Here is a 22,358-nt window from a genome sequence, read left to right as displayed (position 1 = left end):
AACATTTTTTGTTCCAACTGGAATAAAAATACTAAAAAAGATTTTTGTTCTGATAAACTGTTAGTTTCCCCACTTATCGTTACAAATAAGGATGTCAAATTTCATTTCTCTCTTTTCTTGAAATATATTAATAAAAGGTCTGGGTCTTTGCTTGTATTGTAATAAAATCACAGAAGAGAGAATATTAGAATATAAAAGTAAAGATTTCTTATAAAAAGAGAAACAGAAAAGCAGATTTAATATTCAGTTACTAAAATACAAGTACTATAGCTGACAATTGTAACAAATCATGGTTAATGTATTGCAGCTAAGATTTACGCAATGTGTGTGCAAAGCACTGACAGTGTCTTTACAGATTCTGTTTGGTGTCAATTTAAAAATAAAAGCTCTATCTGTTTGATACAAAATATTAAAATGAGCTACTCAATGTTCCTTTTCTATTATAAAACTGTGTATTGCACACAGAAAAAATTGCCCATTATTATAAGTTGTATATACATGACTCAACAAAACAGCATCAAATTCTTCTTAGTGTTATTATTGAAATTGCTACTTTTAAATATCACTGAAATGCCACTGTTTGCAGATTATTAAAGTGTTAATTAAACTAATTAAAATAAAATAGAAATGATATCAGAAATAACCTATACTTGTAATACCCATATTTCTTTTCCTCCCCAATTTTTTAAAATTAAACTTGTATAGCTACTATCTGATTTTACACTCCTCTTCACAGCTAAAGGTTATATTCATTAATTTTAAATATAAATTATTTTACTACTTATGATGAAGAGTAATTTTATTCCCCTATGGACTAGAATTTTTTTTAAACTGCAAAGAGTGAATCTAAATTCTAGGGGCCTGATTTTTTCTCATTTACATTCAAGAGGTGAAATCCTGGAATCACTGAAGTCAGTGGAAGTTTTGCCAAGGACTTCAATGAAGCCAGAATTTCACTCATGGAATTCAAGAATGTACAGTAGTTAGTGGGGTTATACCAGTGTATGTGCATGGAGACTCCGTCCTCAATTCAGAGTCAGATTGGGGTGAATTCAGGTTTCATAGAGTCACATTTCAGTAAATTAATAATAAGAGAAAGTACGTTCTCATGTTGTCACAAAGCTCTTCACAGCTCAGCTTGTAAAATGACAAAAGAGGGGATTTTCAAAGTCACAAATAGCAGATAGGCACCTGACTCTTACTCATCATGAGTGGGAATTAGGCACCTACCTGCCATTTGTGCCTTTGAAAATCTCCCCCAAACTCTTTCATATGGCCACATGGCCACTTGATTCAATTTAGTTTTCTGCCAATATAAAACCAGTGTGAAGAAGAGCAACAGACAATGAGGGTTATTTTTTAAAAAGGTTAACACAGTACTTGCCATTTTTAATCATTGTTAATTTCTACATTGTAGAGTCATGCACAATCTTTTGAAACCTACCTCTCTCACATGATCTGCCAAGGTAGCCTGTACCAGAACAATCACAGATATATCTGTTCCACCCATCCCTGCATACACCATTGTTTTTACAGGGGTTGCTCAGGCATGGTTTTGCAGTTTCTCTTGAGCATGAAGGTTTCACTCCAGCAGTGCTTTGAATTTCAGCCATTTGTCGAATATCCTTGCTTTGGCCATCAATAAACAAGTCTCTGATGCAGCCAACATATCCGTAATTGAGAAGTGCTGTCCACACCTCTGTTGGAAAGACCAGCCCTGCTTTATTTTCTGGCAAGCCCCCAAGATACAAGTCATCATCTAGGTCTAGGATTTCGCTTTCTCCTGGTGCAGTGTAAGGTGTACGTAATGTGTTCACAGAAATGGTACCTGATAAGAAACAACAAAATGCAAGATTTTTAAGATATTAAAGTGAATTCTGGCAGCATTTCTTTATTCCCTGAGTCCCAACATGCAGTATTTGCTTATTGCCAAATATCTCATGCATGAAAGCCCTAGATGAATGTTGTATTTACACATTTTAAAATAATAAAATGACACATTATTTTGTATTAAAATATCCCTTAAACACTATCAGGAAATATGTGGTATACAAACATTTCCACAAAATACTGCATGAACTTAAATGTATGAAAACCAAAATCCATGTAAGGGATTTCAGATAGATAAAATGTATTATTCAGTGCAAAAAAATCAAATGTATTTCAGGGTGATCTTCAGAAATACCCTGTTGGTGCAACAGCAACTCTTTACACTGCCCTCTAAGTGGCTCACGATCCCGTGCTAGGGATTCTGCCTCTGAGGAGATAATGTGCGGAGTCTTTGGGTTCGATCCAAAGCCCATCCAGGTCATTGAAAAGACTCTGATTAGTTTCAATGGGCTTCGGAACAGACCCTTTGTCTGGGAGGGGAGGGGAAGTACTCTCATCGGCTGCCAGGCAGCCAATCATTAAAGAGATAGTGATGTACACCCAGAGGGAAAAAATCAATGCCTCTGACATTTGCATCTAAATGTGTGCTTGTTACAGAGAGGGGAAAGAGGGAAGCGCGAGAGAAATCATGAAATCAGAAATATTTATTTATTTTTGCTTTCAGTTAAAAAACAAAAACAAGCCTGAAATTTTAGCTCTGACACTTGTGCAAGTAGCCTCAAAAAAGCTTCAGATGTGTTGCTCAAAATGTTGGCTAGGATGATCAATTGTCAAGATCCTCTACTCTGAAAATAATTGTAAAGACTGAGGACTCCAACTGAAAGAATTGAACATACAGAACCATAGCACATGTGTGCTAATCAGATACAGTCCAACTGTTGCAGTAAGATTATTAAAACAAAATGTGTGGATTTTAATATGATCGTGTCTTCACATTCAAGCAGGCGGTGAAATCACAATCCCCTATAGATCACTGTATTAAAGTGAAGTACTGAGGCTGAGGGAACTGGGTTTATTTAGTCTGCAGAAGAGAAGAATGAGGGGGGATTTGATAGCTGCTTTCAACTACCTGAAGGGGGGTTCCAAAGAGAATGGAGCTCGGCTGTTCTCAGTGGAGGCAGATGGCGGAACAAGGAGCAATGGTCTCAAGTTGCAGTGGGGGAGGTCTAGGCTGGATATTAGGAAACACTATTTCACTAGGAGGGTGGGGAAGCACTGGAATGGGTTACCTAGGGAGGAGGTGGAATCTCATCCTTAGAGGTTTTTAAGGCCCAGCTTGACAAAGCCTTGGCTGGGATGATTTAGTTGGTGTTGGTCCTGCTTTTAGCAGGGGATTGGACTAGATGACCTCCTGAGGTCCCTTCTAACCCTAATCTTCTATGATTCTACCAGCCACATTATACTATATAAGTTACAGCAGTGTGTGTTTTATGTTTTACCCTCAGCAGTGTGTTTGAAAGGGTACTATGGAAAGCAGGAGAGCCCAGGATCACATTCCTCTTTACATACAGATGCATGTGAAACATCATTCCTATTAACACTATGCAGCACAGAATCCGGAACACCTCAGGGATTATTATTGAGAATTGACAACTATGGAGCATTTCCCCAGGAATGTAATTTGGAAAGGATATTTCCAAGATCTTGCATGCACCTATATCAAAATATGATTATAAACGGAAAGCAAAAGTGAGTCAGACAGAGATGTTTGAAACAAACATTTTATTATATGAATCTTAAATTAAAATAAAGTACTATACAGTAGAATATAGACATCAAAAGAACAAACTAACTTTTTTTCTTTGTTTGGAATCCCATGGCCTGTGTTATGCATGAGGTCAGATTACATGATCACTGTGGTCCCTTCTGGCCACTAACTCTATGAAAAACAACCATTTTTGAAAGCCCACAATTTGGCATGATCAAATACATTGCTGTCTGCACCCCCATTATTTTATTTATGATGGGGGTATTTTGTACTCCGATGATACAGAGTCCCAGGGGACGCACAGATTAAAAAAATGTAATGGGCAAACCTCAATGTCTCAGTTAGCATAAGCATTCAAAAGTTTAGACACGTATTCAAATCATTTTGGGCTGGAAATGTCAGAAGATAAAGCTCCTTTGTGAGATTTCCAGTACTTCTGGTTTAAGCTGAGCTTGGTATATTTAAAAAACAGCCTCTCTGCTTTTAATGGTTACCGAAAAGGATGAGGGGACAAAAAAGATTGTGCCTTATTTGCATCTTTATAATTGTGTATAAAAATGCCTGAACATTTTGCTTGTTTTAAATATTTATCCCCCACTTCCTTTAGCAATATCAGGAATACTTTTCTTCTGTGTTTTGCTTGAGGTCTATTTGGAGAATCAGAAAATTGGAATGGGAGGTTCCTAAATCCCTAACTGAAGGAGGAGGGTATGTTGAATCTTTAACTAAGAGACCCACCAAAAATCCCTCAAAATTTTCAATCATGAGAACCTAAAGTTATTTTACTAAATCTATATTTAAGCACCTCTATCACAAGTCTTATTTCTGAGGTTCTGAGCATCCACAGTTCCCATTAAATCAAACCTCAGAAAGTCAGAACCTCTGAATATCAGGCTACCTATTGAACCGGGGACTTCTGGAGCTTAGTGCATGAGCCTCTATTAAGGAACTAACTTCAGTGTGAATTTTTTTGCCAAAGCTTTTAGTAATCAGTTGTGTCAACCAACATACACCTTTTACCTAATGTGATACATATTAAATTAGATATGGTAGTTACTGCATTATGAATAATATCCACTAAATATTAAAAGATAAAGGTTTGGTTATGGGTTGCAGAGCTTTTCTCCTTTAGGTCACTAGGTTGAATTAGACCCAGATCATTAGTGAATAAAAGCTTTCTAATGACATTTTAGCAGTCTAATATACATAAAATGAATTGGTGGTCTTACACCAGTACCAAGTAACAAAAACAACCAGTACAACTGGCACATTTTTAAGCATCCTTAGCAGAGAGGACTGGGATTAATTGGACATGGAAAATGAATGATACCTCTTCACCCTTAGGTACTTGATCTCAGTCAAGGTTCAAGAAAACTGGTTGCACAACTTAGTGGAACCTTTCACTGCTCTTACCCATGTTGTACCAGATCTGTTCAGTCTCTAGAGCTGTTATTTGGCATCGCCAACATCATTTCACTGGCACTGTGGGAGCCTCAGGCACTGGTGCACCTCAGTTCCTCGTATTCTCTGCCTGTGGCACATAATAGTCTAGTCTCCTGTGGGATGTAATACTTTGGTCTAATTTTGTTGCTGGCTTTAGCATATGGGTGCTGTCATATTATGAGTTTGACTTCTGTATTTGGGGGGCCAAGGGGAAGGGGTGGGAGGTGAGGCTCCACAGGGGATCCAGATGCAGCAGGGGGGTCTTAGCGGGGCAGGCCTCTGGATGCAGGGAGTGACGCTTGGTGGTGTAGGGAATCAGATGTGGGGGGCTTGGTAGGAGGGTCTGGGTTTGTGGGATCTCTGGAGGCAGGGGGTGAGGCTCAGCAGGGTGAAGATTCAGGTGAGTGGCACTTGGGAGGGAGGTCTGGATGCACTAGAGTTGGGCGGGTGCAGCTCCCCATACAGTGACCTCTCCCCCTTGCAGCTGAGGAGTGATGGGGGCAGGAAGTGGAGCGGGTGTGTGTGTGGAGCTTCCTGGAGCCAGGAAAGGTTCCTGGGGTGGGTCTGACTCGACCCCGGTGGCTCCCTGCAGGGGGAGTCCCATAGTCCTTCCGACCCACCTAGGGTGACCAAAGAGCAAGGGTGAAAAATCGGGACAGGGAGTGGGGGGTAACTGGCACCTATATAAGACAAAGCTCCAAATATTGGGACTGTCCCTATAAAATCAGGACATCTGGTCACCCTAGCCCCACCCCTACAGCCAGGACTAGCAGCTGAGCACTCACCTGGGTTGGGAAGTGGCTGAGCCACCTTGTTCTTATGGAAAATGGCACCAAACTGGAGCTCTGCTGTAAAGGTCGCTGCTCTCCTGTCCTCCATTTCACAGTCCATGCGGAGAAACTGACCGGCAGGCATGGAGTGCTTTGAATCACCGCTTGTGCGCCCATTCAACGTTGCTTTGTGCCCTCCAAAAGAACTGGGGGGGATGGTGAGCAGCAAAGCCAGGCTCTGTGCCTGCCGGTCAGTTTCTCCATATAGGCAGTGTGATGAGTTATCAGGAGCTACTTTCCTGCCTTCCCCTTATGCAGACCACGTGGGGGGAAACTGCCCAGCAGGCACAGAGCTTCATAGAGTCATAGAATATTAGGGTTGGAAGAGACCTCAGGAGGTCTTCTAGTCCAACCCTCTGCTCAAAGCAGGACCAACACCAACTAAATCATCCCAGCCAGGGCTTCATCAAGCCGGGCCTAAAAAAACTCTAAGGATGGAGATTCCACCACCTCCCTAGGTAATCCATTCCAGTGCTTCATCACCCTTCTAGTGAAATAGTGTTTCCTAATATCCAACCTAGACCTCCCCCACTGCAACTTGAGACCATTGCTTCTTGTTCCGTCATCTGCCATTACAGAGAACAGCTGAGCTCCATCCTCTCTGGAACCCTCCTTCAGGTAGTTGAAAGCAGCTATCAAATCTCCCCTCACTATTCTCTTCTGCAGACTAAATAACCCCAGTTCCCTCAGCCTCTCCTCATAAGTCATGTGCCCCAGCGCCCTAATACTTTTTGTTGCCCTCTGCTGGATTCTCTCCAATTTGTCCACATCCCTTCTGTAGTGGTGGGTCCAAAACTGGACACAATACTCCAGGTGTGGCCTCACCAGCGCCAAATACAGGGGAATAATCACTTCCCTCGATCTGCTGGCAATGCTCCTATTAATACAGCCCAATATGCCGTTGGTCTTCTTGGCAACAAGGGCACACTGCTGACTCATATCCAGCTTCTTGTCCACTGTAATTCCCCAGGTCCTTTTCTGCAGAACTGCTGCTTAGCCAGTCAGTCCCCAGCCTGTAGCGGTGCGTGGGATTCTTCCTTTCTAAGTGCAGGACTCTGCACTTGTCCTTGTTGAACCTCATCAGATTTCTTTTGTCCCAATCCTCCAATTTGTCTAGGTCACTCTGGACCCTATCCCTACCCTCCAGCGTATCTCCCTTCCTCCCCACCTGCGAACTGAGGGCGCAATTAATCCCAGCATCCAGATCATTAATAAAGATGTTGAACAAAACTGGCCCCAGGACCGACCCCTGGGGCACTCCACTTGATATCGGCTGCCAACTAGACATCAAGCCATTGATCACTACCCGTTGAGGCCGACAATCTAGCCAGCTTTCTATCCACCTTATAGTCCATCCATCCAGTCCATACTTCTTTAACTTGCTGGCAAGAATACTGTGGGAGACCGTATCAAAAGCTTTGCTAAAGTCAAGAAATATCACATTCACCGCTTTCCCCATATCCACAGAGCCAGTTATCTCATCATAGAAGGCAATCAGGTTGGTCAGGCATGACTTGTCCTTGGTGAATCCATGTTGACTGTTTCTGATCATCTTCCTCTCCTCCAAGTGCTTCAAAATGGATTCCTTGAGGACCTGCTCCATAATTTTGCCAGGATATGACGTGAGGCTGTAGTTCCTTGGGTTCTCTTTCTTCCCTTAAAATATGAGCACTATATTTGCCTTTTCCCAATCATCCGGAACCTCCACTGATAGCCACGAATTTTCAAAGATAATGGCCAATGGCTCTGCAATTACATCAGTCAACTCCCTCAGCACCCTTAGATGCATTATATCTGGACCCATGGACTTGTGCATGTCCAGCTTTTCTAAATAGTGCTTAACCTGTTCTTTCACCACTGAGGGCTGCTCACCTCCTCCCCATACTGTGCTGCCCAGTGCAGTAGTCTGTGAGCTGACCTTGTCTGTGAAGACCGAGGCGAAAAAAGCATTGAGTATTTCAGCTTTTTCCATATCATCTGTCACTAGGGTTGCCTCCCTCATTCAGTAAGGGTCCCACACTTTCCCTGACCTTCTTCTTGTTGCTAACATACCTGTAGAAACCCTTCTTGTTACCCTTCATATGGCTTGCTAGCTGCAACTCCAATTGTGCCTTGGCCTTCCTGATTACACCCCTGCATGGTCGAGCAATATTTTTCTACTCCTCCCTAGTCATCTGTCCAAATTTCCACTTCTTGCAAGCTTCCTTGTTGAGTTTAAGCTCACTGAAGATTTCACTGTTAAGCCAGGCTGGTCTCTGGGGCACCTGGCATTGGTCACTGTCAGAAGACAAGATACTGGGCTAGATGGATCTTTGGTCTGACCAAATATGGCCGTTTTTATGTTCTTATGATATCTTGACTGACAGATGGACCAATTTTTCATCAAAACTTATGACACTGCACAAAATTTAGATGATCAGTGGCAGCTCTTTGAGATCTTATGGAAATTATAACATTCAATGATTCTAAAAAAAGAAGCACAAATCCGTCATGGGAGAAACAGTTATCTATGTGATCTTGGGTTTACTCCATTTTTATACCATGCCTTTGGAGCTCTCCTTATTTTGCAGAGCTCGAGAGAGGAGTTCTTCAGCTACATTGCCAATATGTTGCAGCATAGCTTTATAATTTCAACCTAGAGATGTAGGCAGATGCTTTTGCCAGTGGCAGCTCTTTGAGATCTTATGGAAATTATAACATTCAATGATTCTAAAAAAAGAAGCACAAATCCGTCATGGGAGAAACAGTTATCTATGTGATCTTGGGTTTACTCCATTTTTATACCATGCCTTTGGAGCTCTCCTTATTTTGCAGAGCTCGAGAGAGGAGTTCTTCAGCTACATTGCCAATATGTTGCAGCATAGCTTTATAATTTCAACCTAGAGATGTAGGCAGATGCTTTTGCCAGAATGGCAGAAGAAAAACTGTTTTAGTGGGAAGGTGGAAGGGATGTCTTAGAGGAAAATGGATGTGCAGAGCTGAGAAACTACAGCATTAGATTAGATTTTTGTTCTATGTTTGTACAGTGCCTAGCACAATGAGCTCTGGGTCTATGAGCAGGGCACCTCGCTGCTAGAGTGATATAAAACAAATAAATATTAATACAGCCAATGATGAGACAGTGAGCATCCAAGGGAAAAGGTGGCTTCTTTCACAGACTGCTTGACCACCTGGTGAGTAGAAAAGATTCTCCATATCTCCCTGAGGCAAGGAAAACCTAGAGGGAAAACTGCTTAAAAACTTTTTGATTGACTTTTGGGTCTTAGAGAGGAAAGGGAAGGCCTAGTTAAGGACTGCACTAAGTGAGCTTCAGGGATTGATCTGACTCAGAGCACTGATCCTTGATCAATGAATTTAACTTCAGAATCTTAATAAAGAAGTATTTCTTTTCCCCAATACCACCTGGAAGCAAGTCCATCTTTTAGGCTCTTGCTATGACCTGTTGGATCTTTAACAATGGGACACCCAGTCAGGTACTGTATGGATTATCTGAGGGCAGAATTTGGGGTTTTTTGTACTACTTTATGGATAAACAATCACATGTACAGTACCAACCCAGAACACTACTTGAATGAATGGAAGACTAATTAGGATTGTTTATCTTTGGAGCACCAGGACAATCCAACACTTCAAATAAGGAATTTCAAATACTTATTTAATCAGGAATAAGTGTGATGATTCATGAATGGTCTATTATATTATACATATTTTTATATATAAGCACCAAACAACAGGGCTTGTAATGTCTATTTAGGAAGTGCTGCTTGCAGTGAAAGACTGATTACAGTAAACCTCTAATTATATGCTCTGGTGAGATCCATGTGCGAGCGCTCTCTCTCTCTCTCTCTCTCACTCTCACACACACACACAAACATACACATGATAATTTCTATGCTTAAACTAGAACTCTGACTTTAATTCAAAATATCAGTGACTTTTTAGCCCTTAAATGCTGGCTTACCCATGCATAACTGCTGATACAATCTGTTTTACAGCGCTGTACACCACTGAAGGCTGACAAGAATGATGCATTCTCTATCTGATTTTAATGTGTAATGATGATTTCTAAAGAATAGCAGTTTGCTAAAAAAATGCTTGTGAGGTTATCCTTGAGTATGCCAAACAGCTTAACAAAAATTTAAACAATACTCAGGCCTCACAAATCAGTTATTAACCTAGCCCTAATATGTCACAAAAACCACTGTGGGCAAAGACTTTTGCAGCTGTTTCATGGTATGTTCCTACTTCTTTTACTGCAAAGTTGGCAGTACTGTAACAGCTGAACAGCCAAACATTTCCCTTAGGTATCTGTTAATGAGCCTCTTCAATCATATTCATTATCTCAGCAATTTAGTTTTTATAAGTCTGTTTACAAGAAACTAAGACATCCATGCACAGACATATTTCTAAACCTTGTCTCATCAATTGTGATCAGTAAAATACTGAGATTGTAACTGCAGCTGGTGCAGCTACCTTGATCTCTATACTTACCTTACATAGTCTATTAAGTTACAATGTGAAACTCTCATAGCTGTTTATTGGCAGATAGTGAAAATCTAAGAAAAGGCTAGGCTATTCTGGTTATATTATATCGCACTCTCAGAGTGCAATATTGAATATTATCTGGTAGTCTGGTAACAGCTGTGGCCAAACAAGGCTAGCTAGATAAGAGAAAGGCGATAGTTGTTGTTGCTGCAGCTTAGAGTGGATGTTTCCTGTGGCTGAAAATCAGGAAGAGAGCAAAGACCAGAAAATAAATCAAAGCACTTGCTGATCCTGCTAATACTGAAGTCAAGGAAATTAGCCACGCTCCTTGAGAAGCATCACAGCTTTCTATTATCAGTGGGCACCACTCTGTTTTGGATTTGAAAGCTAGAGAAATGTAAGAATAAAAGATTGCAAAACATGGAACGTTATTTAGCAGCAAATATGGTACTTGAGCTACTTATTCATGAAGATGGAGAACAAATTTAAAAGATGTCATGTTAGCAGTGATCGGCTCAGATAAGTAGCTAATAAGTTGGAGATCTCAAAAGATCAGTCTCTCAGGAGATTTCCAGTATTCCTGGTTTTGGCTGGAATAGCTTTATTGCAGAAGATGCCCCTCTCATAGATTCTGCCATGATTACTCACACTGAGTGTGTAATAGTGAGGAGTTGTGTAAGACACGACCAAACACGATAGGAGGCAGAATCTAGCTCAGAATATTTTGGTACTTTCATTTCCAGTCAGAAGAAAAAGAGGAACACACAACTTATTTTTATGTTAATCAAATGTTTTTTTCTGATGCAAATTCTGTGGTCCTTATTCAGCCATTATTTAGGCAATACTCCCATTAGATTAGATGACAGCATTGCCTATGCAAAAACGGAGTAAGAATTTCAGTACTTTTCCCACTGTAAATATTAGCCAAACATATTCAAACCCATTTGTGTTGGGTTCAGGTTTTAGATGAAAGTTCAGTATAGTACTAATTTTCAGGGTGGATAAAAATCAACAATTTTTTTTTTAAATAAAAAAAAATAGATTTTTTTTATTCAAATAGGATTTTTTTGATAAAATGCTTTTTGAGGAAAAAAACCTATCAAAAGAGTTTTAATTAAGATACATTATAGCTCAAAGATATCTTATCATGGAATAGGGATTATAAATTCTAATTCTATAGTATGAGACAATATATTCATGTAATGTTTAAGAAAAGTTTTGTAAATTAGTTCCAATAGTTCATGGATTAGGGACCCAATCTTATGGATTCCAGGGACTTCTGTATAGATTATTTAAATTAATCTTTCTATCTACCCAATGGGACTCAGTGCTCAGTCTAGAAGATACTATCGGAAATGCTTAGTTTTGCAGTTCTCAAACTGTAGATTTGTGTCTCCAGCTTGTTAACAGAAAAAATGTTTTTTAAATAAATAAATAAATAAATAAATAATATATAGAGGTGAGAAATCACAGACCCCAACTCTATTGTCCCTCTGCAAATTTGTGTACACAGAGTCAATCCCTTACCTCTCTCTAAAAGTGCAAAGTTTCAAAAAGTTCAAGGAATAGAAGATTGTTGGGGTGAAATAGATCTGGACAAGGAGAAGAAGTCTGGAGATAAATGTGAGAAGGGAGGGGCAGGCAGTAGAAACAAAAGTTAAACTGTTTGCGCAGCATATTCCAGAAGTCTTGAGGTCTTTCTGAGTGTCACCTTCATTGATCTGAGATCTACCATAACATTATCTCACTAGAAGGGAAAACCTATAATGGCAGCAGGCCGTAAAAGAGACCCAGTTTGGGAATATTTTAAAGAAGTTCCTCTACCTGTGAGTAAGACAGGCATGTGTGCAAAATGCAAACAGTGCAACAAAGAAATGCAAGTCCTGGTTGCCCAAATGAAACAACATCATGAGAAATGTTCCTTCTCAGGGGGAAGCTGCATTAAAGATGATGAAAGGAACATGTCTGAACATGCAGGATCTTCAGGTTGGTCAACTTTTTTATTTCATACTTCTTTCTTAAGGACTGCCTGTCTTCCTTCCGGACTATTCTTGAATTCTCATGTTTGAGCAAAAAATATAGTTGTTACTCTATGGTACTATCATTTTAGATTCAGTTGTGATAAAAAATAAATATCTGAAATGGGCAGATCTTCCTTTTACAATTTCACCTTTAAAGTAGTACTGAGTGTCAGTGAATGCAATGAGTAATGCTAAATGAGAAGTATGGTAATGATAATTAAATAACTGCATTGACTTATTTTGTTTACCAGCAAATTGCAAAAAGAGATAATTGATGAAAAAATTGCCTAGTTTGTTTATGCAACAAACTCTCCTTTCTGTATGATTGAGAACCCACACTTCATTAACATGGTTCAGTCATTACGACCACGATACAGTCCACCCAACAGAGATGTCGCAAGTAAATTGCTGGATAAAGTGTACGAAAGAGAAATTGGGCAGTGTGCAAAAGGTCTAGAGGGTAAAATTGTTAACATGAGTCTTGATGGGTAGCGCAATGTCCACAATGATCCTGTTGTATGTGCTTGTATGACAACAGAAGAAGGGAATGTCTTCCTTACAGAAACAATTGATACATCAGGAAATGCACACACAGCAGAATACTTACAAGAAGTAGCAGTAAGAGCTATAACAAACTGTGAAAAAAAATTAAAATGTCTAGTATGCAGCTTGGTCACAGACAATGCTCCAAATATATACAAGATGAGATGAAATTATTTAGAAGAGAGTGAAGAAAGTCCCAAGCTAATAACATACGGTTGGAGTGCTCATTCGATGCACCTCCTAGCCAAAGACTTCAGTGTTCCAGAAATAAAGGCTAATGTTGTTGAAATTGCAAAATCCTTCAGTAACAGCCACTTTGCAGCAGCTGTTCTGAAAAAAAGTGGGAAGAACCAAGCTAACTCTCCCACAAGACATGTGATGGAACTCAGTAGTGGACTGTTTTGAGCACTATATCAAGAACTGACCTAATCTGATGACAGTTTGTGAACAAAATCATGAAAAAATAGATGGCACTGTCACAGCCAAAGTTTTCAACATTGGGCTTAAGAGAAATGTTGAACACATGCTGAGTACCCTGAAGCCTATTTCTGTAGCCTTGAACAAAATGCAGGGAAATAGCTGTTTTATTGCTGATGCTGTTGAAATTTGGAAGGAACTGAGTGAGATCTTAAAAAGATAAATATGCAATGACAGAGTTAAATTACAAGCATTAAAAAAATGAATGGGACAAGCACTATCTCCAGCTCATTTTCTTGGAAATATTCTCAATACTCGGAACCAGGGTCAAAACTTAACTGCTGAAGAAGAGGAGTTGGCTATGACATGGACATCCAGCAATCATCCCTCCATAATGCCAACTATAATAAACTTCAGAGCTAAGGGGCACCATTCAAGAAATATATGTTTGCTGCTGATGTTTTAAAGAAAGTCACACCAGTGAACTGGTGGAAGTCATTTAATCACTTGGATTCAGAGACTGTTGAAGTGATAATCTCACTTTTAACAGCAGTAACTTCTTCTGCCGGTGTAGAAAGAATATTTTCTTCCTTTGGACTAATTCATTCCAAATTATGAAATCATTTGGGGCCTGAAAAAGCAGGAAAGCTTGTTTTTCTTTTCCAGATTATGAACAAACAGGAACATGAAGATGAAGACGACTGAGTTAGCTGCAGAAGCCAATATTTTAAGTTTCTCATGTTGACCTGGCTGACATAGTCGATTTAATATTTTTTTTTTAAATATTGCATTTAACCATTTTAGTTAAAAAAAAATAACAAAAACAAACCTGATTTAAAAAAAAATTGAATATTTAACTAAATTCAAAAATTCATATGCTTGTTTTGTTAAAATATTATATGTTTGCTGTTGAAGAAAAAAATCCAGAATACATAAGATTGTTGTTTTAGTTAAATAAAACAATTTAAATGTATGGTGATATTCTCCTCCTAATACAGCATGGCAAGAAAATCCTCCAAATATTAATGATTAACCTGTTGAACTGGAGATAGTTCACCTCCTAATGACTTCATAAATATCTGCTTCAATTACCTTTGGTAAATGAAATAACCAAACAATCATTCATTTTAAGATATAGCTGTAAAACTAATCTGAAAATCACATTAAAATGTATAGTGTGTACCTTCTAATAATGAATCCTACATCTATCTATGAGTTGTGAAGAATATGTATTAAGGTTATAACAACCAACAAGAATGGACTTTTATATAGAAATCCATGATTAAATTGAGTCTTCCTGACTAGTGATTTAAATCATGATATAAATCAATTTGATTTAAATCAAATCCACCCTGCTAATTTTACCCATTTCTGTTTATCCATCCCTATCTATGAGTGCATGACCTAGGGCAAATCAGTGTTATTCTTCAAAGAGAAAAACAACCTATAACAGACATTTAAAGTATTCATGCCTCCATCTAAATTAACTTTAGAAGTTTTGCTTAAAAGTAGTACATAATATTCAAGTGCTAACAATAAACACTACAGTAAAATTATTCATGGCTAAATGTTTGCAAACAAATGGTGGTGAACACATTGGTCTTCAAACTCTTTGGTATATATCATCCCTGAAAGTAACCTAGATACTTAAAACTCACCAACATTTTCCAGAGATTTACCCTGAGTTTAGCCTCACACAGGGCCGGCTCCAGGCACCAGGCAACCAAGCATATGCTTGGGGCAGCACCTGGTAAGGGGCGGCGGGGGGAGCGCGGCACGGCATTCCACAGGGGGGGCGCTCCGGCGGCACGGCGCTCGGCGGGGGGGGGGCGGGCTCCGGCAGCGCCGCGCTCGGCAGGGGGGCGGCGCGGGCTCGGCGCTGGGGGGGGGTTTCCGGCGGCGGGGGCAGGCTCCGGCGGCGCGGCACTCGGCGGGGGGGCGGCGCGGGGCTTGGCGCTGGGGGGGGTTCCGTCGGCGCTCGGCGGGGGGGGCGGCGCGCGGCGCTTGGAGGGGGGGTGTTCCGGCGGCGCTCGGCGGGGGGGGGGGGGCGGATCCGGCGGCGCGGCGCTCGGCGGGGGGGGGGCGGCGCGGGGCGGGGCGCTCGGGGGGGGGTGGCGCGGGGCGGGGGCTCGGGGGGGCAGCGCTTCTTTTTGCTGCTTGGGGCAGCAAAAAAGTTAGAGCCGGCCCTGGCCTCACAGTTCCTTAACAAAAATTGTGGGCCAAAGTCTTGTACAACTATGAACATTTAGGGGCATATCTTCAAATGTAACCAACTACACTGCATTCATTTTCTGAATAGAACTGACTCTGATTGTAGCAATAACCTCCACTTCTCAGAATTGTCCCAGGGACAGATTGTATCTAGGTCAATCCCTGAAAAAGTATTTAAGAAGAGAAGATACAAAATGAAGATCACATTGTAAATAATATGATTACCACTGGATGTTCAATCATAGTTGAGGGTTTGGGGCAGATTTGTTACCTCATGAGGAGTAAATAACTAAGTGAGATGAGACATCCAGAAAATTAACCTTTCTATAGTTCATGTTGCAACCCACTAGAACTCAGGAACCATATAGTTATTTTTCATAATTATATCTGGAACCCCAGGGTAGGTTAAGTTAAATTAAATTTTGGGTCCTGTCTTTTTCTGGGCTTCTCTTTTTCCACCTGCAATTATGTGGCTCCAGTTTAGGTCACTGGACTATCTAATATCTGATTTACAGGTGTAATTAGTTTTTCAGCCATCTGAATTAAGTAAATTGTATTGGAAAATTGGGAACACTAAAAGGCAGGCTTTGTTTGGAAAATCTGGCCCTAAAGTATATCATTACTTTTTCAGCAGAGGTCTCATCCTATACACTGTTGAGAGTCTCCTGCAAGATAAGTGTCTTAATTACCACTGAATCTGGAAGCTGTCAGTACATCTCCAAGACCAGCCCAAAGTATAGTTTCATAACAAGCAAATGAATAATCTATGCTAAAATCATATAGCTTTTGGAATGTACAGTAAATAATAATGCCAGATAAGGAGAAGGAAGAAAGATAAACCAGAAACCTGGAAGTTAAAAAACAAAGGAACCCAAGATACAGAGGGAGAAATAGAAGAGGTATACAGTAGGTTTTCAACTATGGAGATTAAATAATACACCTTTGAAGTGTACATAAATTAACAATGTAGTGCCATTTAGCTGTTTTAGTTATGTAGATAAACCACAGATCATTTAAGAATGCTCTTGTGGAATACATCACAAGAATTCCCTGGCTGAATGAATTATAGCCTTATTATTTACTGCTTTGATGTACGTTATTTCTTAGGAATTTTTTTAAAACCTTCTAGATTCTGTTTTATTCTTAGAAGAATCTTGGCATGAACCTTTACATAGGAGTTGGAAGAGGAACTATAGAAGTCCTTAAACAGTCCTCTGAATCAATTCCTGAAGTCAACTTGTATTAAACCAACTGCAACTGGAATGTAAAAAGGTTTCACTAGCTAACACACTAAGGCATGGATGTGTCTACACTGCAGTTAAACATCCATGGCTGGCCCATATCAGTTGATTTGGGTGGGGCCTCACAGCCTGGATGTCTACACTGCAGTTTTATAGCTCTGCAGTCCAGCCTGAGCCAGCTGACATGGGCCAGCAACAAGTGTTAGTTGCAACATAGACATGCCCTGTGTGACTTGACATTTTACTGCAGAGTTAGGGGCAGCTGATGTTTTTATTACTAACAGTAAGAGTAATTATTAAACCTAATTACTCATGTTGGTTTCAATGGCCACTAGTCAAATATTTCCACTTTTGCTAGTATACAATTAGAACTGGGGGGAATTTTTTCAGCATGCAGTAAGTTTGCTGAAAAATGCATTTTTCAGGACAACAAATCTATTCACGAATTCAGGTTGGTGAATAGTTTCAGCTGAAAAAGTCCCCAAAAAAACAATATTTAAGAAAAGTTGCAATGGTTTGTTTAGAAAATGTCAAAACAGTTTCAAATTCACAGTCAAACATTTTGTTTGACCTAAACAATTTTTTTCTGGTTTTTCATTTCTGCAAGAAAAAATTAAAAAATTCAGTTTCATTTCAAAACAAAGCAATTTTCTTTTCATATTTTCTGTTCAGCCACCAAACAGAAAACAAATCAATTATTTTCTTAGCTCCACATATAATGCCATGTTTTGATCATGATTTATTAGCATTCATATTAATTATGCAGCAGTTCACTGACTTCATTAGAAGGGTTTGGTTGTTTCTCTGGGCACAGTATTCACTTTTACTATGCAGGAGATTACTTACAATTTTCTAGTGTGTTGTGGTTTTTGTTGCTGTTGTTTTTTTAAACTTGCAATTTGCCACTTCAGCTCCTTTTACAAATATGATGATGTAAGTCATTATCAGGAGTACAGGGCGCTCTGTTTGCAGGGCCGGCTCCAGGCACCAGGCAACCAAGCTGGTGCTTGGGGCGGCACCTGGAGGGGGGCGGCGCGGCGCTCGGGCCGCCGGGGAGAGCGGGGCCACAGCCGGGCTCGCCGCCCTCCCCCCGGCGCTCTGGCCGCCCTCCCCCCCGCGCCCTCCCCCCGGCTGCCGGGGGGAGAGCCGAGCCCCAACCGGGGCTCGCCGCCCTCTCGCCGCCCTGCCCCCGGCGCTCTGGCCGCCGGGGGGAGAGCCAAGCCCCCGCCGGGGCTCGCCGCCCTGCCCCCACCGGGGCTCGCCGCCCTCCTCCCAGGGCTCCGGCCGCCCTCCCCCCCGGCGCCCTGCCCCCGGCCGCCGGGGGGAGAGCGGAGCCCCCACCGGGGCTCGCCGCCCTCACCCCCGGCGCCCTGCCCCCGGCCGCCGGGGGGAGAGCGGAGCCCCCGCCGGGGCTCGCCACCCTCACCCCGGGGCTCGCCACCGTCGCCCCGGGGCTCCGGCCGCCCTCCCCCTGGCGGGAGAGCGGAGCCCCCGCCGGGGCTCGCCGCCCCCCCCCCCCGGAGGCTTTTTTCCCTGGGGCGGCAAAAAAGCCAGAGCCGGCCCTGTCTGTTTGATAGTTTATTTTTGTTGTTTTTACTGTTTTTTGGAAGTACATGATACATTGACTTGCAAGATTTAGTACTTGATTACCCAGTAAATGTTCACATAACATACTGTTCTCTGGAAATCATTTGTGTTTTGAGTTTTAATACCTGACAATAATAATTCATTATACCTCCCTTATTTAGCTGATGATGTGTAACTTCAACAGTAAAAAACACCATATAATTACAACTCTCAAATCTTCCTGATGTTTTTAAACAGAAAAAAGAAAAGAAGAAGAAGCTATTCAAAGAAATTTACCTGACCGTCCATCCCGCTGAAAGTCCACATGGTACCACTCTCCATCATTCACCTTCTTTTGCAAGGCTTTTATTTTAATAGTACCCGATCCCATGTCTAAGAGCAGGTAAAGGTACCCATCAAGCATCTCGATGGCAAAAAAGTCAACCTTTACCATTTGTGGGTGTTTGGCATCTTTCTGATGCCTTGGTTTTCCATGACTGAAAAGAATCAGTCCATTTGGCTCAGTTGTGCGAAAGTCAAATGATATTGACCCTGTTTTCTTGGCATTCCACTTTGGCAAAGAGATGAAAGACTCTGGTGTTTCAAATGTGATTGGATCCAAGGTTGCAACATTCTCACATTTAAATGCTACAACTCCATGAATCTTCATTTTAGGGTCTCCTTGCTTGGCAAGTCGAGATAACTCCAGTCTGACATCATTATTTTTATATACAACCTGCAAACAAAGCACAGTGGTTACAATGGTAGAATTAACAGTATTAACCAATCAAACATAACCCTCAATAGGTTCAAGCATGTCAGTCGCTAATAATGGATGCTATTTAATATATGAGAATGTACAAATATATACATCATAGAAATGTAGGGCTGGAAGAGACCTTGAGAAGTCATCTAGTCCAGCCATTGCACTGAGGGAGGACCAAGTATACCTAGACAATCCCTAACAGGTGTTTGGCTAACCTGTTCTTAAACACCTCCCATGATGGGGATTCCGAAACCACCCTTGGAAGTCTATTCAGTGTTTAGCTATCCTTATTGTTGGATAGTTTTCCCTAATACCTAACCTATATCTTACTAGCTGCAAATTAAATAGATTACTTCTTGTCCTACCTGCATTGGACATGGAGAACAACTGATCATAGTCCTCTTTGTAACAGCCATTAACATATCTGAAGACTTACCAGGTTTCCCCTGTCTTTTCTCAACACTAAATATGCCCAGGTTTTTGAAACCTTTTATCAGTTTAGTTGCTCTCCACTGGACTCTCTCCAATTTTTTCTTACAATGTGGCACTCAAAACTGGGACACAGTACTCCAGCTGAGGCCTCAACAGTGCTGATAGAGCAGGACAATTACCTTCCGCATCTTACATATGTCAACTCCTATTAACACACCCCAGAGAGATATCAGCTTTTTTCACAACTGCATCACATTGTTGGCTTATATTCAATATGATTCACTATAATCACAGATCCTTTTCAGCAGTACTACTGCTTAGCCAATTATTCCCTGTTTTGTATTTGTGCATTTGATTTTACCTTCCTAAGTGCAGTACTTTACACGTGTTTATTTAATTACAAGTTGTTGATATCAGACCAATTCTCAGATTTGTCAAGGTTGTTTTGAATTCCAATCCTCTTCTCCAAGGTGTTAATAACCCCTCCCAGGTTGGCATCATCTGCAAATTTTATACGCATACTCTCCACTCCATTATCCAAATTAAAAAGCACTGGACCCAGGAAAAGACCCCTGTGAGACCCCCTAGATGCATCCTACCAATATGACAGCTAGCCATTCATAACTACTCTTCAAGTACAATCTTTCAAAAAAATGTATCCACCTTATAGTAATTTTAGACCACATTTCCCTATGTTGCTTGGGAGAATGTCATGTGGGACTGTCTGAAAAGCCTTACTTTAAATCAAGATAAATCACATCTACAGCTTCCCCCTTTTCCACTAGGCCAGCAACCATGTCAAAGAATGAAATTAGGTTGTTTCGGCATTATTTGTTTTTGACAAATTCATGTTGGCTATTATTTGTAACCTTATTTATATATATCTATATCTATATAATATATGAAGTAGCTCTTTTCATTAACTAACACTAACAATAGCTTGAATTAAATCAAACAGCATTGCTCTAAAAATATCCCTACAGTTAATTCAAATAATCTAAAAGAATCTGCACAGAATTTGTGCTATCTGTGGCATATTAGCTTTTGTGTACTTGATTGTTGAATAGCCTTCTGTGTGCAGCCATTTTGCTGATGTCACTGAAGTATTAGGTTTCTTGCTCCCCTAAGCTCTTTATTACTTTCTTAAGTTTTGTACTCCTGTATACAAAATCTTTCAAGGTCAGATATCACTTTGTAACATTTTTTCCCATAAGTTAACACATTTTTGCCTTGTCCTAGGAATTGGGGATAATAGCATCTGTGTTGATCATGAAGCAATACAATTGGGACGCCAATATCAGAGAAAAGACTGAAGCAAGGACAATCACAGACAGTATGACTGGATGCCATGCTGCTGAATTTCCCCAACATCAAAGTCTGGCTGAAGATTATTGGATAAAACTGAAAGACAGTATTTGTTTTTAATTTAATCAACCTGCGTTTCAAATGCTTCTGTTCCATATCACACATTTGTTTTACTCCACCCCAGGAAAAGCTGGCCACACAAGTGATTTTCTAAGCAATAAAACCACTGCTGTCATACAGTTTATCAACATATTCTGGAAGAGGTGTTATTTCTGTGTTCTGAATAACATGACTGCTCTATATGCAAGTCTCTCCACTAATGGGCATTTGGGATCATGTTAAACAATCAATAACATTAATCAATAATGCACAGTAAATGCCTGGCTCTGAAACATCATTAATTGAGGGTCCCAGTAAAGTTGAAATCTCTCTTTAGCCCCCTAACATTTTGTGTTTCTAAGGGTATGGCTACACTTTGAGATAGGAGTATAATTTCCAACGAAAGGAGACATAGCTGCACTAGCTCTGATTGAGCTCGTGTGTTAATAAATAGAGCATAGCTGTGCTGGCATGAATGGCAGGAGGGGTGAGCTGCCTTGAGTCTCAGATAGGTATGTAGTTGGCAGCTCGCCCCTCCTCTTGTTTGTGCTGTTGTGGCTACCCTCTATTTCTAGAGCACTAGCTTGACCAGACCTGGCATGGGTGCCTCTCCTCAAGTTGGGAGTTATGAGCCTAGATCAAAGGTAGACATATTGTAGATGACACATCTCAGGAGTGGCTGTTGTAAAATAGTCTCCAAATATAAACATATATTAAAAATGTGAGGGCCAGATCCTCAGCTGGTATAATCATTGGAACTCCATTAATTTAAATGGAGAAATGACAATTTACGCCAGCTGAGGATATGACCAGACAGTTTTATAATAAATAATGGTGGAACATATTCCACCATATTAAAATATAGTCCTAAAAACTAACAATAAATCTCTCCCCCTCTTTCTCACTGGGTACAGTTCTATACGGTGCTGCTTCTTCCCATTGGAGCTGAAGGTGCTCTGCCCGTCTTAGAATGGGTCCATAGAGAGGAAAAAATAGTCTTTACTATACATATGCAGACATTAAATAGGCCTGAATCTTATCTTACCCTAGTGTTAATCAGTGTCAACTCCAATGAAGTTACTAGGCAAACTCCTGAGTGGGCAATGGGATTGGCAAACAGGGGAGTGTGGAGAAGGAGTGTGAGAGGCTCCCTTTCTAGGTATTGTTCTGTGATCAGTACTGTGATGGTCAGTGACGGAACAGTGGTTGTGTCCTGCAACAGATGTGACGTGATATCTTCCCTGCTAGAAGGGAATTCCTCTGTATGAAGTGTAAGCTGGTGGCTGTGCTGGAAGAAAAGATTTGTGCTCTGGAAGGACAAGTACAGACACTGCAGACTATCAGAGAGCTTGAGGAAATCTTGCACTAGCAGAAAGAGCAAGCATTACCATGCTAGATTCA

General features: G+C 40.8%; 1 protein-coding gene across 25 annotated transcripts in view; it reads right to left on the bottom strand.

Annotated features, from left to right (window-relative positions):
- NRXN1 (neurexin 1) overlaps positions 1-22,358 on the bottom strand; it is a 1,214,702-nt gene that overhangs the window by 651,917 nt on the left and 540,427 nt on the right. For all 25 annotated transcript variants that reach the window (XM_065401764.1, XM_065401747.1, XM_065401749.1 and 22 more), the window contains 2 exons: positions 18,653-19,091; positions 1,445-1,828 (listed from right to left, as the gene is read on the bottom strand). In XM_065401764.1, the coding sequence (XP_065257836.1) occupies positions 1,445-1,828; positions 18,653-19,091 (823 nt within the window). The remainder of the gene's footprint in view (positions 1-1,444; positions 1,829-18,652; positions 19,092-22,358) is intronic.

Source organism: Emys orbicularis, chromosome 3, assembly GCF_028017835.1.
Source record: "Emys orbicularis isolate rEmyOrb1 chromosome 3, rEmyOrb1.hap1, whole genome shotgun sequence".
NCBI classification, from domain to species: domain Eukaryota; kingdom Metazoa; phylum Chordata; order Testudines; family Emydidae; genus Emys; species Emys orbicularis.
Note: the sequence above shows the minus strand (reverse complement) of the source record. Positions and strands in the feature narration are given on the sequence as shown.